The 26,472-nt window shown below is 34.2% G+C and overlaps 1 protein-coding gene across 1 annotated transcript in view; it reads right to left on the reverse strand.

The window, feature by feature from the left end:
- Positions 1-526: 526 nt before the first annotated feature.
- Positions 527-26,472, reverse strand: part of LOC128855723 (elongation of very long chain fatty acids protein AAEL008004) — a 31,714-nt gene continuing 5,768 nt past the window's right edge. Inside the window, exons 2-5 of the mRNA XM_054090871.1 lie at positions 19,082-19,272; positions 5,392-5,466; positions 4,979-5,278; positions 527-1,454 (exon numbers count right to left, since the gene is read on the reverse strand). Of these exons, the coding sequence (XP_053946846.1) occupies positions 1,131-1,454; positions 4,979-5,278; positions 5,392-5,466; positions 19,082-19,272 (890 nt within the window). The 3' untranslated portion in view covers positions 527-1,130. The remainder of the gene's footprint in view (positions 1,455-4,978; positions 5,279-5,391; positions 5,467-19,081; positions 19,273-26,472) is intronic.

The raw sequence follows: 26,472 nt of genomic DNA on the forward strand, positions 1-26,472 counted from the left end.
AAACTCGTCGGTTGACTACGGCTTTTAATTGCTTTAAAAGAATGAAAATAAATAATTGGCGCGTACATTTTTGCTAGGTGTTTGGCAGAGCTCCTCTTCCTATTAGTAGCGTGCGTCTTGATGTTGTTCCACAAATGGAGAGACGTACAGTTTCAAGCCGATTCCGAACGGCAGATATTTTTATGAGGAGCTTTTTCATGGCAGAAATACACTCGGAGGTTTGCCATTGCCTGCCGACGGGCGACCGATATTAGAAAAAACATTTTCTTCATTTTGTTGGTTTACCGAGACTCGAGCCAACGTTCTCTCTGTGAATTCCGAATGGTAGTCACGCACCAACCCATTCGGCTACGGCGGCCGCTCAATTGCTTTTACACTTCATAAACAACAAATACGAACACGCAGGAGTCAATTCAATATTACATTTCCCCAATGCAATGAGTAAAACATAAAATAAAACGGAATTTTTTTTGTTAAAATACAAATATTTTATTTTCGCATATTTCTTAATTTTTATGTACCGGTACATAAATCTAAACATTTATTTAAAATACATTCTTACAAAACCTAATACTATATATACATAAAATATTTATAAATACGAGTATACAACCATTTCTTGTTCTGACTTAGCTTAAGATACAGGCTATTGGTTATTTATATGCTTTGTATTTGCGACAATTAAGAAAAATCATTATGATTTTTCTCAAGTGAATCAATTAAACATATACATACGTACATATGTCTTATGACTTGAAGCGTTTTCTACATTAACTGGAGCGAGAATATCATTTAAAAAATAATTGGCAAGGAATTTCTAGTGCGAGACACTACACAAACATAACAGCTAAGAACTAAAAAACCCCCACACGGACTATCAATATGAACATACAAGTGTAGGTATATGTACACTTATGTGCACATACATGGAACATACAAAATTAAGTGTAGTGAAAAAAGAGTAACTGGATTGCACTTAAAAATAATACCATTAACACAACTTTTCGAGAGACAGGAAGAGAGGCCACATTCATACGGTAAGTTTCGTTGTGTGCGTTTGCGCTTATGAGTTTATGTATATTGGCAGTTCTTGGAGTCGTATCAATTCTCCTTAATCTTTGAGCTGTGGTTTACAGATTCTTTTTCGCTTGTGAATCGCACGTCGCTGCTTTTGGCAAATCATTCAAATTCTTAACGATATTATTGTTATTGTCAGTGACTGTGGGTTTGGTTGTGTCAGCGTCGGCAGCGGCAGCAGCGGCGGCGATGGCGCACTTGGCATTCAAAGCATCTGCTTGCACTTTCTTCTGCTTGTACGATTTCTGGTAGAAGTCATTGAAGAGATAGTAGAAAAAGATGGCATTGGGCAGGGTGAAGCACACGGTCCATCTGGGATAGCCGCAATCGGTGTAGAGTAGTTGAGTTTGATGGAGGAAGACCATGCAGAATTGGACCTGTAAAGAAAAAAAAGAAAAGAAAATAGAAAATGATGATGTAGAAGAATGAGAAAAGTTATTAAAGAGTCATGCAGAGGAAGTTAATACGATAATATTTATTATATAAATTTAAATATGTAAGTTATTGGTTGATATTTGCATTATATTGGGGGCACAACTTCAAACTTTCGGCTTTTTCTATATTTTGAGGCGAATTCATTAAAGATGGTGGCACTTGGCCAACAACAAGTTTTGCAAATTAGAATGCCACGTCAAAGTAGAGAACATTGAAAGGATTTTCTTGTGAATCCAAAATAGAAACCAAACAATCAATTTCTTTGTCGTGTTGAAATTATTTTAAAAGGTTCATAATAAATTTATAAATATCCAAATATGCAGTTATCGAGCACAGTGAATCAATTGATGTGTGAGCTAGGTGAAACCATTGTCGTAGGAAATATTTAGCATAGATAATAAGCATAATTCAATTATTAGAGTTTGCTCACTAGTGAAATTCGAATTTTGACACTCCCTTACAAAAGGTTGTATTTAAGAAGGTGCATCAAAAGGAAAAAATTAAATCCTTTTTGGTAAAAATGGTAGTAAAATAGTTACTATTATTATTACAAACTGAAGCTTATTATTAAAATTATAAGCCTAGTTAGGAAAGATATGGTTGCTAAGGCCTTCAGCTTCTTCTTATGATGTAAAATTAGTGCTTAATTAATGCTAAATACTAAGTGCTTATGCGTCGTTTAGAATTTCATTATAAATTAGGAGATATATATTAATATATTTATTCGACATGTTTGTTTAAATTTCGCAATATAATTTTGATATTTTTAAGAAAGGTATACTTTTTTTAATATTATCGATTTTGGGGTTGGAAATGCATTGAATGGGATCGGTGTTATGGAATATATGGTTTCTTAGTGAGTTGAAGGGATAACATTCGGACATAACGTGATTAATGGAGATCGGGGTGGAGTTACAAAACTGACATGTTCTGGGGGTATTGCTGTCGATAAGGTGATTATGGGTTAATTTTGAATGGCCCAGACGTACTCGCGTGGGTTTAACAAGGTCCATTCTAGAAAGTGAAAAGTTAGCGTGTTTTAGGAGGTTGCTTAAATCCAGCTTTTTAACATTTTGCGATTTGTACCAAGTTGAGTATATTTGCCAAGTCTCAGATTTATATTGTTTTATGAATTTTTTCTTGAGAAATTCAGCTTTATCATTAACATTTAGGTTAGTAGTTGTTAATACAGGAGCTATGGTGGCGTATTTAGCTGTGCTATCAGCAAATTCGTTACCCTTTATAAGGGCATGGCCCGGGGACCATATCAGTAAAATATTTGGGTATTTTGTTTGTAAAATACTACGGATAGAGCTGGGATAGTAATCATTGTTTTCGATATTGGATATGGCATCGAGAGATGAAAGTGAATCGGAGCATATATATTAACAGCCGACCTGATAGCAATTAATTCAGCAGAGCAGACTGTACTGTATGCAGCTAGGTCACTTTCCGTAGTTACGCCAAATCCGATCGTATTATTGCTTTGAGAGCCGTCTGTGTATATGTAGATGAAGATGTAATCCCTGAGTTCATTTTGTATGTGTGCAAAAGCTTGTTGATATATTTTAGCTGGTGTTTCGAATTGTTTATACTTTCGGAGCTCAGTGTTCACTATTGCTTTCTGGAAACGCCATGGGGGAAAGTGGGTTAGAATAGGTTTAAGAGGTAGATATGGAAGGTTAAGTTTTTTGCTGTTGAGGACTGCTCTACTAACTGCTGAAGGGACTCTTTTAGATGACCTATTTTTTTGTAGGTTTGAGCGATTTTGAAGAGAGGGACATCATAGCTGTTCATAAGCACTTTATTTGCTTCTATTGAGGGAATGTTAGCTTCAAAAAGCATATTATTAATCGGGTACGTTCTAAATGCTCCTAGTGCGGTTCTTATAGCCGCATTCAGAATAGTTCTTAACTTATTTAGAGCAGATTTAGGTGCGAAACCATATAGAAAGAGACCGAAATCAATTATTGATATCAAGAGCGCTTTCGTTACTTGTATAAGTGTTACTGAGTTGCAAGTGAATTTGTAGCTAGAGAGGCACTTGATGATTTTAAGGCGCTGTGAAAGGTCTTGTTGTAGAAGTGCTATGTGTGAATTCCAATTATAGTGGTTGTTAAAAGTGGCTCCTAGAATTCTTAAAGTATCTACTTTATTTATTTGGATGTTGTTGCAGTGGACAGTGGACACTCGACAGTGGGGAAATGGTTTGCTTACGAGCAACAAATCGCTAAAGAGTTCATCGGTATGTTCAGGACTATGGTAGTATGACATGAAATACATACCGCTTAAGTCAGGACATGATAGAGTAATTGAGGCAATCCGAGATCGATGAGTGGAGAATTTACAAAGCTTTAATAAATGTGAACCCGTTTTCCTCGGGAGAGCGCTGCTGAAATGCTCATTTTTTACACCTTTCGTCAATAATGCTACAACGGGGGAAATGTTGATTGGGTATTTTTTAAACAAAAATTGGGATTTTTCAGTTTCCACAAAAAAAAGCACATTTCATTGTAAGAATAAAAATGATTAGTCTCTTTGCCTTTAGAGCTTAGTAGATATATTTTTCAGTTATAAGAAATTGCTATTGGTAAAAGGGAGATAGAATATCACACCGACAAGGGGAAACTATCAGAACTTTCCCATGGCTAGAACGAAAATGTGTAGTTGGATGGGGATAGTGATGATGATAATATGAGTGCTTACATGATGGTCAGCTGTCTTGTAGGGTTGGAGTGTGTCTATAAAAACACTGAGATTGTGTTGATGATATACGACAAAAATCAGCCAATGACAACACTTCGTTGCCATCTGAACGACAATTGATTGAACGAGTGTGTGAATACAAGTAAAATGATCGTGCAGAATTCGGCTGCCGATTCCTCAAGTTACTTGGCAGCCAAAGTTCCTCTCACAATTTTCTTTTTCACCATAGTTAAAGAGCAAGCTTTGTAAATCTATCATCCTTGGATAGAAAACATTCTTCTTCTGACATCTAAGCCGAAATCAATCCGCATTTTGATGTTCTTCAACTTTCCTCGAGCTCAATTTTTATGACATTTCATTTCTCAGCTATTGAATCGTTGCTAATAAATTTTGATTGTATTGGATGAGATTTCGGTGTAACTGCCAGCGAGTCTTTCTTGGGTTTGACACTGACCTTCAGCGATTTTTAAAGCCAGTGCTGCGTCTTCAAAGATTTTTAGTTGCCCAATCTATTTCTTGTCTCCCACAGTTGAAGCTTACTTATCACAAGCTCCCGCAGAAGTTTTTAAGATGTGGCCACAATATAGCATTTTTTTTTTTTATTAAATTATCTTCCAGGGTTTTTGTTTTTATTAAATTATCCTTAAAGGTTTTTTTTCTTTTATTGAATTATCTCTTAAAAACGATGTCCAACGCAGGGACAAAGGCATAAGACCGGTTAAATGCTCTCAATGCCGAATACTACTAAACTTCGACTTACCATTTGCATTGTGGTAATGTGGGACTTCCACCACAAGTACTTTTGCATTTTGGGACCGAATGCCGATAGGAAGTAATAGGTGTACATGACGATGTGCACTAATGAGTTGATCCAGCCAATGAAGGTACCATGTCCGCCGGGATAGTATTTGGTGGTGCCCCATGAAATCAAAGGCATTACCGAGTGATGGTAGACATGCAGAAATGTAACCTGACGTTCATTTTTGCGTAACACAAAGAAAACTGTGTCCAATAGTTCACTGATTTTAGCCAAATAATAGACGTAGACGCCGCGCGCTTCCTACAAAAACAAAAAAGAAAAGAAATAATATTGACCACACATGCAAACAGGCAAGCAAGGCAAGCGAGTGGGTGGAGAATAGTTTGTTGAGTTTTCGATAAAAGATATCGTACCCTGAGGCCTCGTGGGGAGAACGAATGATCGACAGGCTGACAGCGCCAGTTATAATACCCCCATGCAGCGCAACCCTAAGTGAGAGAAAAAAGTACAAGCGTTAATAAAGGAAATTAAAGTTCAAAAATCAAAAAATTGGTGAAATATTATAAATAAATAATACAAAGAAATTAAAAAAATAAAAATAAAATATAAAAAAATACTAAAAAAGAAATATAAAAAGATTAATAAGATTAAAATAAATACAAATATAGAAAATTAGAGAATCTTACTGATTTCTCTAATACAATTTCAGTGGGTATTAGCAAAGAAAATCAAAGTTCAAAAATCAAGTAATTAGGTGAAATAATATGAATTAAGAAAAAAAAAGATAAATAAAAATAAAATAAAAACATAGAGAGTCTTGCTGGTTCTTGTAATAAAGTTCCAGTCGACTGCTAATCGCTGCTTAATTTATAATCCAATAAAATTAAATACAAATACAGATACACATAAACGAGTGTAAGTGATGAAATTCGAGTCGCCACAAAATTGTTCTCCAAATTAGGGCGATGAGACATTAGACTTGAATGTAGTTTTAAGCGCAAAATTCGAGTACGTTGTGGAAGTTATGGTATGATATCACGCGTTCAAGAAGGCTACAATGCACAAACATTTTTTTGTTACACGGATATTGCTTTCATTTATATATTTTTCCATTAAATTGCTTTCAAAACACAAATTCAACAAGACTCAATTCATATTTGGAACAACAAAAAAAAAAAAATAATAATAAATAAAAAAATTAAAATGCTGTAAAAACAAAAAAATAATACTCAAATCTTATTTGGAACAAAAAAAAAACAACAAAAATAGAAAACGAAAAAATCTAAAAAGAAGAATATTGTAAAAACAGAAATAAAATAAACAAATAGCTGCATTAAACAACAATCGTAATGGGACCCCCGCAGTAAAATCTACCAGTTCTAAGTTGATCAAACTTCCAGTTTGTTTTGCAGCTGAATTAGTTCAGTCACAGATTTAATATAGCAAAGCTGTAAGCATAGCATCCGTATCCTACCGAAGGCGGATTTATTATTGGGTATGGGAATAAGATTCCGCCCACCTAAGAGAGCTGTCGCTGCTGATACTATTTTTTTTTGTGTTCGCTCTATTAAAATACTGGTGATTTGAAGATTTATATGTGAGGTCTGGATCGTAGTAGTTCACATTCGTTTGAAGCGTAAAGATCGTTTTTTATCTGATGTCAAAAATGTCTATGTTCGTCTCGAAAAACAGCATTTGCGGGAAATCATGCTTCGTTATTACCTTTTAAAGAAAAGTGCAGCTGAAACGTGTCGTATATTGATCAATATTTAGGTAATCACGCTCCATCAAATACAACTTGTAAAGAGTGTTTTCGATAACAATAACAATTATTGGAGGAAGGCGCATGCCGAACCCTTGATGTCATGTCTAAAGAGTTGGATGTCGACACATCCACCGTCGGTAAACGTTTGTACGCGATGGAAATGGTCTAGAAAGAAGGTAACTGGTAACAGGGTGCCACACCAATTGAAGGAGAGGGATAATATCGAGAAACGTTTGATGACGTGTGAGATGCTTCTTGAACGGCAGAAAAGAATAGGTTTTCTTCATCGCATCGTCACTAAACGTCGAATTTGTTGGAGCCTGCCACGCGATCGACAGCGAATAAAAATATTCATGCTGCAAAGGTTATGTTGCGCGTCTGGTGGGATCAAAAGGGTGTCATCTATTAGGAACTTCTAAAACCATCTGAAACCATCACTGGCAATAGTAAACGACTACAGCTAACGCGTTTGAGTCGAGCTCTCAAAGAAAACCGGCTGGAATCGGACGGTAGACATGACAAACTGATTTTGCTGCATGACAGCGCCAGGTCACACGTTGCTAAATCGGTCCAAAAATATTTAGAGTGATCGAATTGGGAAATATTGCCCCACCCCTTTTATTCTTCAGACATTGCATCTTCGAATTACCATCTGTTCCGATCAATGCAGTCAGCCTTTACTGGAGAGCGGTTTACTTCTTACGAGAGCATCGTAAACTGGCTCGATGAATGGATCAAGTCAAAAGAAGCCGAGTTTTTCGTCACAGCAGTAAGTTGATGGAGTAAAGCTGTAGCTTCCAATGTCACATAATTCACATAATATATTATACTAGCAACCCGCCCAGCTTCGCACGGGTATAAAATATATACCCTATGTCACTCACTGAAAAAATGATTAAAATCGATCCAGTAGTTTTGGCTTATTCATTACTGCCCGTGGCCGGCACGCGTTAAATTTAGAGTAAAACAATTCCCCTTTCTTTATAGCATGAAGATTTCCTGCTATCTTTGGGATATCTAAATTCATACCCTACATTTTTGCATATTAACTTTTTGCATTTTTACATATGTATTTATTTTATTTTTACAACAATTACTAATATATATTACAGAATGTCTTTATATACAACGATCATAGCCTTCTTGTCATTAGACAATACAAACATGTTTTCTCTAGAGGTTACTCTTGAAAGAGCGACATACAGTTGGCCATGTGAAAAACAGTCAACAAAAACAAAAACACCCTGAGATTTATTAATGGTCATTGCAAAAGATGTCTTTACCGGAAATTGTAACCGTTTAAATTGGAATGGTAGATCCGATGGTATCAGAGGGATTCGGGGAATCAATACATCTTCTCCGGTATTAATTTTTTTTTTTTATGAAAGTTTTCAGTGATTTTACCATCAAACGCGTGCCATTGCAAAGTTTAGGTGGACTTAGGTTTCTTAATAAAATAACAGGACAACCTATTTTCAGCGCCATTTTGTGAGGAGGGAGTCCAGACGGGTTCAAAGAATTTAGAAATTCTGTAGGAAATTGAACAGCTTCTTCCAAATCGAGAACAGTATCGACCGAGTTCGTTAGTTGGTGACAGAATAGCTCTTTCTTTAAACCAAGATATTGTCTTATAACTTATGTTATCAATGTCTGGATAGACATTGTTGACTAACTCTTGGATGTTGTCTATCAAAACACAAAGGTTTTCTAGGTTAATCCTTCCCTCACTTTGTGTTAATTCTCCATTGCCAACTTTTAGCAGCATCTCTGGAAATAGCCTGTTCTCACGTGAAGATGACGAAATCCTCATATTAGTTTTAAGCTCTAATTTATTGACATACGACTAAAGGTGGGATCTTTTTAGCGAAGTATTTATTTCGTCAGCACGTGTTCCTCGAGTCACAACTGGTAGGATTTGACGGAAATCTCCTGAGAACAGAATTGCACATCCACCCATAGGTGCATTTTTGTTGCGCAAATCGCGCATTGTCCTATCCAGTGCTTCCACAGACGTCTTGTTTGACATGGTAGCTTCGTCCCAGACTATTAATGAGCAGTTACGCATCAATTTTCCTGTATTGCTCTGTCTAGAAACACTACAGACGCTGTTATCATCATCGGTGGCGATTTTCAGCGGGTGCTTGATTGTAGAGTGTGTGGTTCGGCCTCTTTCCAAAAGAGTAGCGGCAATGCCGGATGACGCAACAGCTAACGCAATTTTTCCGGTAGATCTCAATTACTAATTACTGATGTAATATCTTGAAAAATATTGTTTTTAATTATATGCTGTAAAGAGCCATATACATAGATCTATATGAAAACAACAATGTATTTAAGGTATTTAATTGGATAATGGATTCACCGAGAGGTCGTTAGTTCGAATCTCGGTGAAGGCAAAATTAATAAAAACATTTTTCTAATAGCGGTCGCCCCTCGGCAGGCAATGGCAAACCTCCGAGTGTATTTCTGCCATGAAAAAGCTCCTCATAAAAATATCTGCCGTTCGGAGTCGGCTTGAAACTGTAGGTCCCTCCATTTGTGGAACAACATCAAGACGCACACCACAAATAGGAGGAGGAGCTCGGCCAAACACCTAACAGAAGTGTACGCGCCAATTATTTATTTTTTTTTTTAATTGGATAAGGATTAATGTTGTACCTATTTGTTGAAATCGCTTCGAAAATAAGCTATTAGTTGTCGTAAAAAGTAAATGACAAAAAATGTTATTGTATGGAATCGATAGCAAACTAAACGCGCTCCGAATCAATAAAAACTATTCAAAAACTGTATTTTACAATAATTACATATGTGCGATTTACTAATATAGAACCTGAAAATAGCGTTTTATTTCGCTGTAAAATTGTATGTACATATAATTACATGGAATTCAGTACATACATACATACATATGTACATACGTCCGAAATGAAATAATGCGAGCGATTCGTAAATACATACACATAGTAGAAAAAGTTCAAAACAATAAATATTTCAGAAATTTTTTTTAATGAGTTTTATTAAGTTCACTTAAACGTAACTAACACACATATTTCGCTACCAATAACAAAATCAAATTTTAAATGAGATCACATAAAATTAAAAAGGCCATTCAAACTAAACGGAAAAAGTTTGCGTTCACTTCAATAATAATAAAATAAAAGGCTTAAGATCATAGAAATGTTTTAAAATTAATAGCTAGTTGGATATCCCCGGCTTTTTATGACTTCTAGGAGGCGTCTTTTCATTGATCCAACTAGGTTGGCTGTTATTTCTGGACTTATGGGTACCCATTCCTCTTTAAGCGCGTTCTTAAGCATTTCCTTGCTAGTTATTGTACGCTCTCGTATTTTTTTTTTCTAGAACGTCCCATAAGTGCTCAATGGGGTTAAGGTCAGGTGATTGTGGGGGTGTGCGAAGTTGTTTTGGAACATTATACAACAACCACAACCTAACAATCTCTGCTGTGTGTTTCGGGTCGTTGTCCTGTTGGAAAACAAATCTTTCACCGAGTCACTGTTTGATTGCACTTTCTCACAAATTCGTTTTTAAAATATCGAGATAATCATGTCTGTTCATTATCGACTCAAAAAACTGCATATTTCCAACGCCCGAACTAGCCATACACCCCCATATCATGGCACCTCCTCCCCCATGCTTTACCGTAGGTACCAGATTTTGCTTTCCAAGTGCCGTTCCGTTTTTCCTCCAAATAATTTTACGACCTTTTATCCCGAAAATGCAAAACTTGCCCTCATCTGAAAAAATCACACTATTCCAAAACTCAGGTGGCTTGTTTACGTATTCCTTGGCGAAAGCCATCCGCTTAAGTCGATTTACTCGCGATATGAAGGGTTTTTTTCGGGCCACTCTGCCGTGAAATCCGATTCTTTTTCGAATTTTTCTTACTGTATCTGGATGTACTTTCTTTTGGTATTTTACTTCTATGTCTTTTGAAATTCGGCTTGCTGTTAGTCGTGGATTAGAATTCACAAGAATAGTTATGTTGCGTTCTTCTCTTTCCGTCAGTTTTTTTGGACGCCCAGAACGAGGCTTAGACTCCAAACAATTCGTTTGCTTGAAGTTGTTTATCACTCTTTGGACCGAGGAGTATTGCCTCCCAGCAATTTTCGCGATTTCCCGATAGCTCATACTATTTTGCCACAAGCTTACAATGATTTTCCTTTCACCAATATCTATTTCTTTTCGCCTTTGGTCCATAGTAACAAAAAATGTATTTCTAATATCAATTTTTCCCTCTTTAGATTTGTTCTTAACCGTGTCAACTACATGAATGATTTAAAATTTAATTTAACGTAATTGTCATGCAAATAATCGTCACTATTCGAAATGAACGCACACTTTTTCTGCTTAGCCTATTTAAGTAACTGTACTACAATCCCGTTATCTGAACACGACGCAGCTCAAACTCCAAAAAATTTTGTTCATAACCTCTATGAATAATTTTCTTTCAAATAAGTGAAAAGAAATAACTGAGAGTTTTAAGATAAACACGTTAAATTATTTTAATACTTTATAACAGTGGGTGAACGCAGACTTTTTCTACCATGTGCACATACATACGTCACCATACGATGTAATTCAACATTAATGAGGTGTGGTGAGATTATCGCTTAACGCCTGTTGCTTCATTCGGTTGACAGCGAACAAACACACAAACAGCTTTATTTGGAAAAGAGCTGCTTTTGTTTAAGCAATTTTGGTTAAATAACAAATAAATCAATTTTTTTTTTGATGCAGAACGAAAGTAAATATTTCAAAGTTAAACTTCAAGAAAGTTTCATTTTAATTGATTGATTCGCTTATGATTTATGGCCGTGAAAACAAAAAATTTATGTTTTTTTGCCACATTTTGACCGATTGCCACGCCCCCTTTATATATTTCTTCACATTATATAGATATAAACCTTCCTCTTCAATCAATCTATCCTTAAAAAAAAAAAACCGCATCAAAATCCGTTGCGTAGTTTTAAAGATTTAAGCGTATAAGGGGACATAGGGACAGAAAAAGCGACTTTGTTTTATAATATGTAGTGATATTATTTAGTTATTTAAATAATTCGTAACTTTGGCTAAGAAGGGGCGGAAACTTATTCCCATATCCAATAAAAGTGATAGCAAGGATGATAGAATACATAGTTACGCCTTCCGAATTCGCTGTGTCGTAAGAGCCCATGAATAAACAAACAAAAGGAAGGTAATTACTTCTTTGAGAAGAGGAAGAGTAGGCGTAAGCAATAGAGACTACCAAACGTAAGAAATTTTGCACATACAAGGTTTGATTGAAAAGTAATGAGCCTTCCCGCGCGGAGCGTCTGCCAAGCGATGAACCGAATCGGCTGGTGGGAGAAAATGATTGTTGGACCTTTCCCTTCCACTAGAAACCGGTCCCAGTTCGCTGGCAACCATAGATAACTAGATGTGAAACTTATTCATTTTGAGAGAGAGCGCGCCCATGAGGACGTTTAAAAACTTGGCAGCACTCACACATTATGGGATTTTGAACAGCTGATAGGCGAAATGGCAGACTGCCAGAAGAAACGCGCCAAAAATAACAGACGAAAACAGTTCGTTTTTGCTTAATGGAGAAATGACGTGTTAAAATGTTTATAATTATTTGTCTTAAAATTAATTCAATTGAAATGTAATAATTTGAATTTAAGTGAGTTTGTAGAATCCAAAGCTCGTTATATCCTTTTCGACTTCTACTTTTAATTAGTCTTATGTACTTAATGCAATTTTATTGAAAACTGTGTGTTGGTTTATGTAAATTTGTATATACGTAAATATTCTATGGTTGAAAAGCGTAGGAAAGGGAACTGAGTTTGTGTTTGAGATATTTTACAAAAATTAAAGGTAATCTGCTTTAACTTATTCTGTTCGTTGTTTGAGAATTTTTTTTTGTTACCCAATTTCTGTGTTATATTAAAAAATCGCAATAAGTCAAGTTTTTAATTATAACTTATGTTTTTCGCGTTCATTACTTTATTATTATTAAATTACTTTTGTATTTCAGTTTTAAATAATTTCATTTACATATAAATTTTTAAATTTTTTGCTTATTTATGTACATATTTCATACGGAGTGTGCTTATTTTTAGTAAATGTAGGTGTTTACGAGTGATATAAGGCTATTGGGCAACCGCACACTAAATACTAACCTCAATGGTGGTGTGGAAACTAAAAATTCCAGACCTTTGGTTCAAAAATACCCAATTCATGTTTCTACCGGTGTGGCAATATTGGAAAATGTTATAAAAAATGCACATTTTTCAGCGCTCTCACCAGAAAAAGAGTTTCACATCTAGTCATCATCTATGCTGGCAACCATAGATGACTAGATGTGAAACTCTTTTTCTCGTGAGAGCGCTGAAAAATGTGCATTTTTTATAACATTTTCCAATATTGCCACACCGGTAGAAACATGAATTGGGTATTTTTGAACCAAAGGTCTGGAATTTTTAGTTTCCACACCACCATTGAGGTTAGTATTTAGTGTGCGGTTGCCCAATAGCCTTATATCACTCGTAAACACCTACATATACTAAAAATAAGCACACTCCGTATGAAATATGTACATAAATAAGCAAAAAATTTATATGTGAATGAAATTATTTAAAACTGAAATACAAAAGTAATTTAATAATAAAGTAATGAACGCGAAAAACATAAGTTATAATTAAAAACATGGCTTATTGCGATTTTTTAATATAACACAGAAATTGGGTAACAAAAAAAAATTCTCAAACAACGAACAGAATAAGTTAAAGCAGATTACCTTTAATTTTTGTAAAATATCTCAAACACAAACTCAGTTCCCTTTCCTACGCTTTTCAACCATAGAATATTTACGTATATACAAATATACATAAACCAACACACAGTTTTCAATAAAATTGCATTATGTACATAAGACTAATTAAAAGTAGAAGTCGAAAAGGATATAACGAGCTTTGGATTCTACAAACTCACTTAAATTCAAATTATTACATTTCAATTGAATTAATTTTAAGACAAATAATTATAAACATTTTAACACGTCATTTCTCCATTAAGCAAAAACGAACTGTTTTCGTCTGTTATTTTTGGCGCGTTTCTTCTGGCAGTCTGCCATTTCGCCTATCAGCTGTTCAAAATCCCATAATGTGTGAGTGCTACCAAGTTTTTAAACGTCCTCATGGGCGCGCTCTCTCTCAAAATGAATAAGTTTCACATCTAGTTATCTATGCTGGCAACAGCGGTGCAGTCAACATCGCTCCGCGCGTGAAAGCTATTTTAAAAGTGTGTTAGGATTTTGCAGTGGCAAACCATGCTGATAATCTTTTTCGACTCTCGAGGCATCGTCCACAAGCAGTTCGCACCTCCAGGAAGCATTGTAAACGCAGCATTTTACAAAGAAGTGATCCTTCGGCTGAAAAACTGCGTCGCCCGGGTTCCGCCCGACCACGTCAACAATTAGACCCTTCATCACGACAACGCGCCGGCGGTGCTTCCCCACCCTCCCTATAGGCCAGACCTGTCCCCCCCGGACTTCTTCTTGTTCCTGCGCCTGAAAAGAAAGCTGAAGGGGAGGCGTTTCAAAAAACGACGACAGCTGAATTGAGCGCGATTCAGGCGGATGAGTTTAAAAAATGTTTCCTGCAGTGGAAGGACCGCTACCAGCAGAGTATTGACGTTCAAGGGTCCTATTTTGAAGAATATTAGTTGTATAAGCCAAAAGGTTTAATAAAACTGTTAAAAAAAATAAGGCTCTTTACTTTTCAATCAAACTCTGTACACACACTTTCTTTCCACTAAGTCTTCCACAAAAAAACGCAAACAAACAACATTTGGAGGCTTTATATTAATTTGTAGTTTAACAATTTCACGCACGGCACTTCGTTTTCATTAGCTCCTTTTGTTTGTTTTGTTCGTTCTTTTCGTTCGTTCGTCCTTTTTGTTTGAGGCAAAAGTTAAAAATCGTTCTAAAAAAGTGGTATTGAAATATTAGAGCGGCGTTGGAATGATTGCGTTGTTTTTGCACAAAAAAAATGTGTTTTTTTGTTAGGCCAGGAAATTTTTAGCTCATTTGTTGTAATAGCACTGTGCATACTTTTTTGTTTTTGTAGATTTTCAGAAGCGGTTTAATGAAATAGAGAACTTAATATTTCATACGACTTTGTTATGCCACGAGGCGTCTAAAAGGAAGAGGAAGTAGCATAACAAATCGAAATGAATGCCATAAGAAATAGATGTATGAATATATGCCCTGAGTACATACATATAAATACTAAAGAAGCATTCATGCCATATTACGATTATTTCACGAATTCTCAAAAAAGTTATTGACCTATTTACAGCATCGGATCAAATTTGTATGCATATAAAATGAAGATTCTGTCTATGCCATACCAGGTACCAAATTCGGAACAAGTTCCAAAACGTGTTTCCATATTGAAAAATTCTATTTTGTAAATTTGACAAACTTCAACTTGAGACCGTTATTGAGATGCATGCATTTTATTTGTGTGTTGAAGTGAATGCTCGTATTAATGGCATCTCATTAAGTCGACTACACCGCCACCAATTATTCAAAGGCTTGAATACTTTTTTGAAATATTATTGAAGCCTATAAGTTAATTCTTAATTATTCAAGGTTGTGAGAAACACACGTCACATGTTATTCATTTCAATAAACAATTAAGTATATATATATATGTACATATAAAAGTGAGCTTGCAGTGCGTACATATCTATATTGTGGATTTATATACTCCAATTTTCGCATGTAAAAACGCAGAATTTTTGAAAATATAAATATAAAGTTGTAAAAAAATATTATGGTCTCTTTTTTGGGCTTCAAATGAGTGAAACAAAACGTTTGATTTCATTTATTATGGAAGCCTGCTTGACATGGAATCGTTCGTTAATAAAATACGCTGGCTCATTCAAGGGAAAAAAGTTTGAGTCCCCTGAAGCAGTGAAAATGAAAAGGACAGCTGGCACATGAAGACCTCCAGCAATGATTCTCATAAATTCCCACGGAGCATTTAGGGTTAGAGAATAGGCGTTGTAACAATCCATAGTAACTTACAATATATATTTATGTCTAACATCAACTAATCCCATGATGGAAAGAATAATGAGATGGCGCCTATCGTGGTGCCGTTACTTTGCGCTTAGCGAATTTGACAATGATTTACGTGGTTTTAGTACCAGTATGGCCAGCTTAATCATTTTCGTAACTTAATTTAGCATTTTTTTATTTTGTTATTTAGTCTCGGAGTTTTAGTTCTTTCTTCATGACATTTTTCTAGCCTGTTCTAATTTAAAAAAACGCACTTAAATACCCATTTAGAGAAAATAAAATACCACATTTTTATTTAATTTCTTAAAGAACTTTGCGTGCGTCTTTAAAATGTGCGTTCTTTTAAAATAAATGTGTTATGTTTATGTACAATTTAATTTATGAGTTTTTTTTTTTATTGTTAAGGGAACGACTTTTTTGCTTTATATGAGGTTAAGTAACTAGATAAAGTACTCTTTTTGTAGAAATGTCGTTATGGGTTTTTCAAGGTTTTCTGGTATTTTTTTGCTTATTTTTACTATGAATACACCTCTTAATGCCCTATGTCCCACTAAGGATTGATGGCCGGATGAAACGATTACACCTCTATGGTTTTAATCCGTATAAAGTAAATTCGAACGCCTTTTAAAATGTGTAAAAAGTTTTTCAATCTTAAAAAGAGTTGAGAAAGGGACATTTAATATTCTTGCATAACCTTAAATGGAGCCAAAAATTAAATTTGCACTTTCAAATTATCAAATTTTATAAGAGTCAACAAATTTTCATTAGCACTGAAATCTTCTCATAGTGACCTTTTTTAACCTTCTTTTGTTTAATAATATTTGTTTTTGAACTTACAGTTTCGGTAACTTTGAATTAAAAAAAAACAAACAAACACGAAACTTAAAAATTTTCGCATTTTGGATATAAAAAAGCACTACATTTATTGCGAAGAGCAAATGGTTGGCAACGCTGCACAACTCGGCAAACGTGACGTTACGCACTCTTGATGGGCGCTATCTTGTTTCTATCATTCTTGAACTAATCCTAATTACATTTCGCTCACCTACGGCTAATACTTTCTCTCTCTCTCTGCTGCTATTCTCCACAGGCTTATATTGAAGTTGATAATAAGTAAATTAGCAAGAAATCAAAATAAATTGTTTTGCAGGATTAGGCTGCTTATCTAATAATGTATTGTATATACAGCAAAAACTCTTAGGTTCAATCCAAAGAGGGTAGATTATAAGGTTAACCTTCCGTGGCAAAATTGTGAGAGTAACTTCGGCTTTCACGTCATCGGGGATTCGGCAGCAGAATTATGCCTGCTCATTTCATAAACATTCTTAAGGTCTGACTATGTATAACTTTGCATAAATTTTAAACTGCCAGATAAAGATTTGTTGTTGTTTGGAGTTTTGCACTTGTCCGATTACCCGGAAAGTAGCAGAACTTACAAGTAATTATCATTCTGTTGAATTTAGATTTTGCTGAAAGATTTGTTAAGCGACATTTCAAATACAGTGATACCAATAGCAATATTTTTTTTTATAGATTTGCATGAAAAGCATATTAGTATATTAATTAACATAAATAAACTCTTCAAGTCCTCTTGTAAGAGGACGAAATTAAGGTAATTTGATCTGCAAACTTCAACATAAAATGGATTACAAGAGTGAAGTACTCTATTAGGAACATTGAAACTTATTTGGCCGAGTAGATCTAAATAGTCAGTGGTACCGAATATTCTATGGTACATATATAAGCAATTAGCTTTGAACGTGTCGTCTGATCTCAAGTGATAAAACATTGATAAGTCTGTACCTAGCACCACTGTAGGATGGTAAAGGACTATCAAAGTGGAAAGGTTGAAGAGCAAAACGTACCAAATTGCGTTGAACTGTTTCAATTCTAAGAGAGAGTGAGGAATACATCGGATTCCAGATGATAGGGGGATACTCCAACTTTGAATGGTCTAAAGCATTACATACACGTTTTTTAGTGTATGGGTGCAGTGTATCACTAGAATAGCGTCGCAAAAAAGCTAAGTTGGCATATGCCTTCGGAATAATAGAGTTAATATAATATTAAATAATGCACGGAAAATGCGAATCAAAAATAACACCAAGATCACGAATTTTATTGACTGAGACAAGAGTTATGAAGTTCAAGTCCGTGATCTTCACAACAACACGCTGGTTCCAACAAGACGGCACTACTTGCCATACATCCCGTGAAACAATGGATTTAATGGATTTACTGCGTCATTGTTTCGCTACTGCAATTTATCTCTCGTCTTTGACCGGTGGATTGACCACCAGGATCGTGTGATATAACACCTTTGGACTTTTATTTGTGGGCGTATGTAAAGTCTAAAGACTTTGTGGATAAACCAGCTTCGATTGGGGCGTTGGAAGCCAACATCACAAAAGTTATTCACGAGTTACCAGATACCAACCGAAGTCCTCCAACATTCAAAATTGATGTTTGCGCATTGCCGAATTACGATACAGTTGCGGCTAACATTTGAAAGAGATTATCTTTAAAATATAAATTTCATGAATGGGTCTACACACCAATAATAAAGAATGTCCGATCAATTTGAGTTTTTATTTTAAATTATTTAATTTATTTTAATTATTATTTTATTTCACTTTAAAATCCCATACCTCTAAATTGATCACCCTTTATAACTCCTTACTTCTATTGGCTATGAGTTTATTTGATACCAGAAACTAGCAGCCAGCCTAAATTAACTTTTACACAATTACACGAGTTGTACACTTCCTAAACTGTTCATTTAAAATTTAATTTAAAAAATAATTTAAATTTAAAAAGCTGTCAGAATATGAGAATTGAGGTGAGTAATATTTTCTGTTCAAATATAAATATTGACTTTAATTATCTTTTAATGTTCAAAGCCTATTCAATAATTTACTTAATTTTGGTCAATCTCGTCATTAAAAGCGGAAATACGGAAATGCTGACATTTTTGCCATCAAAACGCCTATTACACAACGTATTTTTTGGTATTTGAATGTATAATTTTCCCAAATTTGTATGAGCGAGCAACAACCGAGCTTTATTAGGTTGCGCTGGTGACCTCTTTGTTAAAATGTCGGTATGAAAACTTGTTTTCAAAAATTAGGCCTACCAATAAAAATTCGCATACTACTAACACATTCACGTACATAAAAGTGTATTTGTGTATATTAATTTTATATCTATAAGAAAAAATAAATAATACATCAAAAGTGTATTTAGTCATACTAACCTCATAGACCATCCAGGCGCTGACTAACACCTGTATGAAATTGTAAACAATCAGCGTCTTTTCCAATTTGAACGGCTTGCGATCGCGCATGTAACGTGGACCCCAGGACAGTACAAAGTACAGATAAAGCGCCACAATGGAGAATATCGGCATCGGTGACTTGATTAAGAACCAATCATTTGTACGTGGATCTGTTGAGGAAGTAAAAAGTGTTGAGTGTTTTTATTATTTTGAGATAATAAATCGCATACGCAATAATTGTCTGCTTAAGCGCTGAGTGTGAAATGAAGTGGACACTAATTTGGTCATTAAGTAAATTCAAATAACCATTTAATATACAATAAAATTCAATTATTTTCAATACTCATTAAGTATCGCGATTGATATGAATCCATTATGCAATATTATTTAATTGAATAACAATATTTCTTTTCATACGTAAATATGTGCATATGTATGTGTAAATTTTAATAGATATTTTTTCTGTCAAAAATGTACAGCGAACTGGTGATTTAAAAAGCGCGTTTAGAGGGCTTTTCAAAATCGTAAACAAGAAAATTCAAACAAACAAATAAGTCTGATGATAAATGAAAAATATTATTTTGTGCATTGTGCCGCGTTTGGCAGTCTAATTTCGTCGAAAAAGAGCCAGTTTTAGGGGGAAAAGTTCATGAATTTTGCTCATGATACTGCGTCATCTCAAAAAGATATCACTATGAGCGAATTTGTTGGACGAGAAATCTACAAATCACATCAAACAACTATGATGTACTGAATGTTGAGGTGTGGCCAAAATCAGACCGTTAATCGGCGCTCAGCGAATTTGAAGGAATTAGCTGGGGGTCGACTTTCGTTCTATATAAACGTCAAGTGAAAAAAGGTTTTCATGTTCACTTTTCACTCTGTCTTTTCACAAGCCATTATTTTGCGATTCTCGTTTGTGCCATTATAAAAGTGTTCCATTCCACTGTACTTATGAAACTTTTGCATTTATGATTATCAAATTTGAAAAAAAATGTGAAGATAGAGTAAAATTATAAAAAAATATGCCGCAAATAATTATTTTGCTTGATCTTGAGCAAAGAGTTCGTGATGAGGAAATGTAAGATAACTATAGGTATTTAGTAAATTTCATTCTATTTTGAAAATAATTTAATATTTATAGGAATTTGTTGATAGTGCTGAGACGCTCACTTTGCGAAGGGCAAAATCCACCAACGGTAAGGTTTATTTAGAGGACTTTGAAGAAGCTGAAATTCGTGTTAGTTCCCCTACAAATATTTCGAGTTGTGATATTTTGAACATTGCAAAAAAGCAACTTTTGCAAATAGTGGAAGATGATTTTACCAATAATATTCAATTATAAAATTTATTAATTTAAATTTATTTGTTTCCATTAATTGTTAACGAAAAAGTTTGTTCAGAAGCTACATTTGTTTAACTCTATTATTTAAAGCTAATTCAATTGGTCCAAAATATTTAATCTTGAAATAAAAATACTTCAAATAATCACTTTATCTTTGGTAAAAATATTAATCATAAATGTAAATTATACATAGACGCATACAGTGACTCCCAGACAAAATGGTCCAGTGTTCTCTTTTACAATATTGACTACATTTTTCGCGTACAATTGTTTTTTCGTTAATTGTTTAGGTTAATATATTATTTGACACCCCCTTATTAAACTACCAACAACGTGCGCACCCAGCCCAAACTACTTTCCTCATGTTAAAGCTACAATGCAACGTGAAGAGCTGTTCAGAAAAAGTAGGCTTTGATAGTGATTTCGTAAAAAAAACCTGAAAAACTGTTTTTGAAAATATCATAAAAGCTATGAAATTTTTCCAAATAAATACAGAAAAATAATTTTAATTCAATTTATTATAACAACTTAAAAATCAAGACGCAAACACAAGGAGATCAAGAATTCGATTTGATATTGACTTTTATAAAGACCGCCTCCATTTCTTCACACACAAATTGCCAGTAAAAGAAAATTTTCATATGAAAATATTTTGATGTTTCTTTTCATTTTTTTAACTTATGTATAATTTCACGTTTACACAATCTGAACAACGACTGATTGGACAAGTGTGTGAATACATGTGAAGGACACGGTTACAATGTGGTTGCTTGCCTAATCACCTATGACGTGGGAGCTGAAGTTACTTTAACAATTTTTCTTCGGATGGTCACATTTTGTAATTTATCATTCTTGTCAAATATCCTTTATACCCAATTGATATGATTCCGGCTAACTTCGAACAAAATCTCCTACCTCTCGCAATTATTATTATTTTTTGTTTTTCACTGTGCAAAGGGTATATTTTTGGCAATTTCTTTGAAAACTTCAAAATTTGTATCATCATCATCATCATTAGCGCGACAGTCTTGTCCAAACCCTTGTTTCCACAACTACGGTCCTCCACTCTGATCGATCTCGAATTGCCACATTTTAGTTTGCATACTACCTCACGTAGTAATTAATTAAAAATTGTAGTTGTTAGTGAGTCGCCTTGATTTACACCTAAAGAAATGCTCAATTCGTTGTTAACATCCCCATTTACCATAACCCTCGCATTGGTGTTTGATAGCGTCATCTGGATTAGTTTTATAATTTTTAGCGGTATAGCCTATTAATGATGCCGAAAGCTTGCTTAAAATTAATGAACAGACAATTCACAGATTCAGTTTGAACTCCCTGAGTTTCTCTAAAATTTGCGTTGGTGTATGTGTCCCTGGCAAAACCGCATCGGTAGTCATCAACAATTTTCTCTGCATATACGCTTAACCTTTTATTAAATAGGTAGGTAGGTAGGTAGGTATAGTGGTTGCCAATTGGCATACCTAGGTCTGCTGTAGGCCCATTGTGATACCACTAGGGCTGTGCTCCCATCTCACTCTACGCTGTATTAATAGCACCGACCTGTGGCTTTAATGCATCTAACAATCTTTGTTAGTTTTAAATACTGCCAAATTATACAAAAACAACTTTTTCTTAGAATATTGAATCTTTTTCTACCCAGAGCCATGCACCCACATAGAAAGCATTCTACAGTTTCTTCTTCTTCAATGTCGTTACAATGTCTATAGTAGTCGTTATAGGGTGCTCCCAGTCTGCCAGTCTATAAGACAATGCCCTGTTAAACCTAAAAAAAGATTTCTCACGTCCTTTCTGTTAAGTTTCAACAGCCGGTGTGTAGGCCCATATTCCATTCTAACCACCGTCATTCTACTTATTGCATTGAGTCCTTAGCACGATGGCAGTTTTGATGGTGTGCTTGTCTATTAGTACTCGTAGTATTACTATTATCTAGTTCGACCGGTAATGTGGTACGTAAATGCTGCTGGTTCAAAACGTCGATATATTCTTTTACTGTCCTTGAGTTAATATTAGGTGGTTGTAGTAATTTCAGGGCCGATTGGCTGTCTGAGTATATATTTCTTTCTCTTGTGGTGAGAACACTTTTCTTCAAGATTTATTGAGTATGTTTGTAAAGACTTTATAGCAAGTGTTGAGCAGAGATATACCTCGGAAATTATAATTATTCTTGCAGTTTGTTTTGTCGCCCGAACACGTTATAATCTGAAGCTTCTACCACACAAGCAACGAAACCATTGATCTTTTACGGGAAAAGTTTCCGGACCGTGTTATCTCTCGAAGAGGTGATCACAATTGGCCACCGAGATCTTGTGATTTACCATAACACCTTGTGATTTTTTTCTTTGGCTCCACGTGAAAGAGAAGGTCTACGCCAACAGCCCAGGGTCAATTCAAGACCTCAAAGATGGAACTCGTGAGGCTATCGAGGACATAGGGCAGCCACTTTGCAGTCGGTTATGGAAAATTTCATGAAAAGGATATTGTCCTGTAAGCGTGATCGTGGTGGTCATTTGCCTGCTGTTATTTCCACTATGAACGGCATACCTTCCTCTTTGTAATGAAATATACATCCGATCATTTATATTAAAAAAAATCATTTTTCCGTGAATATCAAAATAACACCTCTTATTAGAAAACCCTTTATATTCAGAAGATCGCTAAAACATTCTTGCCATTCTTCAATATTTTTTTCTGCTCTAAGTTCTCCTTCCTTGATTTTGCATAAATTGGTTCGTGGCTGTTATACCTTTCTTTGGCTTCTAATTGCGCTGTACATATTTCTTACGTTTCCTGGTCTGAAATCATTCTCGATCTGAACTTTCATGTTGATATCCTGTTTTTGTTTCTTTTATTTTATAATTTTCTTTGCAGCTTGCCTTTTTTTTGTTATATTCAAGAAGGTTTTGTCTTCTTTATCTGCTTAAATATTTTCTTCGCGCCTCATTTTTTGTGTCAATAGTTGCTTCACACTCTGCCTGAAAATACTCATTTGTGGTGCATCTTTTTGTTTATATTTTCTCTTTAGCCGCCCCAAAACATCAGCTAATTTTCTACATCGCCCCTGATCATGATTCAATTATTAAAGGTTTGCTCACTAGTGACATTCGATTTTTGACACTCCCTTACTAAAGGTTGTATTTAAGAAGGTGCATAAAAAGGAAAAAATTAAATCTTTTTTGGTAAAAATGGTAGCAAAATAGTATTTTGTTACTTAAATGGAAACAAACGATTTAAAAAATAAATTTTTATTAATATTTGAATGTAAATAATGGTATACATAGAAGTGATTAGCGGAAATTGCCAAGTCTAATATTAAAACAAGAAATTATTTCACATAATCCAAGATTTTATTTTGTGAATTAATTTTTAAATTTACAACCAATCGCGAAGTTTCGCCAATATGAAACTATTTTGTTAAAAATAAATAAATAATTGGCACGTACAATTCTGTTAGGTGTTTCGCCGAGATCCTCCTCCTATTTGTAGCGCGCGACTAACGAGTCCGAGGGTTCCGTAAGCAAAAAAATTACTTTTATTTATCAGTCCATTTTACAAAATGAATCCAACCTGTTCTAGAGCCCAGTTAAAACTGAAGCTAAAGTTACAAATGTAATACTTATAAGCTAAAATATTATTTAGAAGTTCAGCTGACGTCTGTTGAAATAAGTATTGCAAAAAAAATAATAATTTATTAAATTGTTATTATTGCGGAAATATTGTTAAGTGAAAAAAAAAACAGTTTGTCAAACTTTGCAGTTTATTGACATTTGAGAATTATTTGTGAAAAAAAAAACAGTTTGTCGAACTTTGCAGTTTATTGACATTTGAGTTCATTAAATTGCTACTATTGCGAAATATTGAAATATTGTTAAATAAAGAAAATGCAGTTTGTTGACATTTGGGTTCATTAAATTATTGTTCCCAATTAATGGGTAGTTGACGTAACTCCTCCCCCCTTTGGCTGAAAACTCTCCTGAGTTTTTCTAGTTATCTCTATTTCGTTATGTTTTGATTTTTTATATATGTAAAATATGACTACTGTACCTAGGGCTATTAAACTGAATGTCAACGCTAGGCTATTAAAAATGTAGTTTAGTTTTTTGTGAAATCTGATTTCTTCGATCTTTTGAATGTTTTCGATCTGATTCGATACTAATTCATCAAACGTTAGCTGAGATGTAATATTATTTAAATTAAAATTATTATTTATTAAAAAGTGTTGTTCAAACTTATCTTCAGAATTATAATACAGATCTCCATTTATTTCTAATTTACAACCGTTAAATGTTATTAGTTTATTTCCACTTAAATTGAACTGTCTATTATTACAACTACTATTAGCTATAGAATTTACATGATTTTTTATGATTATTAAGCCAGGTTGTATTTCTATAGTTTCTACTTGTTTGTTCTTTTTTCTTAAGCAATTATTTCTGAAAATACAAAGATTAGACTTTTTTAAATTGCTTCTTTTTACTTCATTATTAAAATCATAAATTGAATTGTTTATTCTTAGGATCTCTCTTTTTTCAAAAACAAGTTCTTCTTTGTTTTCATTAGGTATAGGTACAAAAATTGATCTTTTTACTTTTCTTATATCTTTAGGTATTTGTATTATAAAAATTATTTTATTTTCTTTATAATGTCCTGCACTTAATCTTGTATTTTGCATTTTGTAGAGATCGATGTTGTAACGAATTATTTCTTCACTTGTTAATACATTATTATTCATAGTATTTGTCTTTGTGGCTACAAGATTATTTTGTATGTGTTCAATATTGTCTAGCAGAATTTTAATTTTTAGCAATATATCCAGATATAGGAGCTTATTTTCTAATTCTTTGTCATTCTTGGATATTTGATTTAATTTTGAGGTAATCTGCGTTCTGTCACTTTCTATTGCGTCTTTTAGTTTTGAAATTGTTTTGTTAAATACATGGTTTATCTCTATGTTTCCGTTAAGGGTTTTTATTATTGCATGATTGTTGTTGTCAATTGCTAGTAAATGTCTTTCTATTTCTGTCCTGTCAAAATCGTCCATTGTGCCATATAGCCATTTCATGCCTGTTCCAATAAAGTTTATTAGTCCTCTCGGATGTCTAGTAGGAATGATAGTCTTGAGTTTTGATTTTGCTTTTTCCAGTTCTGTTTTAAGGAAGTGTCTGTCGTTGATATTTGCTATTACTTTTGTATTTTCTTCGAGTCCTTCTATGACATATTGAATTTCCTTGGGGTCAATGATGTGTAGAATAGTGTCGTAGTTGTAAGTTATGTCTGCGTCTTCTAGTGCTATTTCAGCGAAGCCATTTGTACTATTGATGTTTTCGACAACTAATGTGGTGTTGTTTACAGTGAAGAGCGTCATTATTATGGTTATTAGCAGTGTCATGTGTACCTGAAAATTTAGTAGTCCTTTTTATGTTAGTTGGGTGAATATTTGATAAATTCGTTTTTTTGTATCTAGGTTCTTGTTTATGTCGAACAGCCTTATAGTTTTTCACGTACCCTTCCTGATTTGTGTTTTGATATTCCTCCCTGTCAATATTCAACTTTGTAATTTTTCTCTCTTTTGTGGTCCGTAGTAAATTATAAATTTTGTTCTTTTCTATTTTTCCATTTGCTATATCTATTGGTCTTGTCTTGGTTACGGAATGGATGGATCTGTTGTACCATTCAGTACATTTGTATATTTTTTCCTGGACTGTTAAACTTGAATTTTCCATTTCTAACATTCGAAATCTTTCTGCTAAGGTGCTGTGAAACCTTTCGATATCCGCGTTTCCGGTATGAGAATTTGGCTTTGTAAAATGAATTTCCACTTGTTCTTGCCTAAGAAAATCTTTTACATTTGTTGAGTTGAATTCGTTGTCAGCTACTATGCGTTTCGGTTTTGAGGTGAGAGAGAAATATAAACGAAGTTTTTCTATAAGTGTTATACTGTTTCTGTCTTCTAAGTAAATAGTAGTAGCTTGTTTCGAAAATTTGTCTATGATGGTTAGAAAAC

The sequence above is a fragment of the Anastrepha ludens genome, chromosome 2 (genome assembly GCF_028408465.1).
Source record: "Anastrepha ludens isolate Willacy chromosome 2, idAnaLude1.1, whole genome shotgun sequence".
Classification (NCBI taxonomy): domain Eukaryota; kingdom Metazoa; phylum Arthropoda; class Insecta; order Diptera; family Tephritidae; genus Anastrepha; species Anastrepha ludens.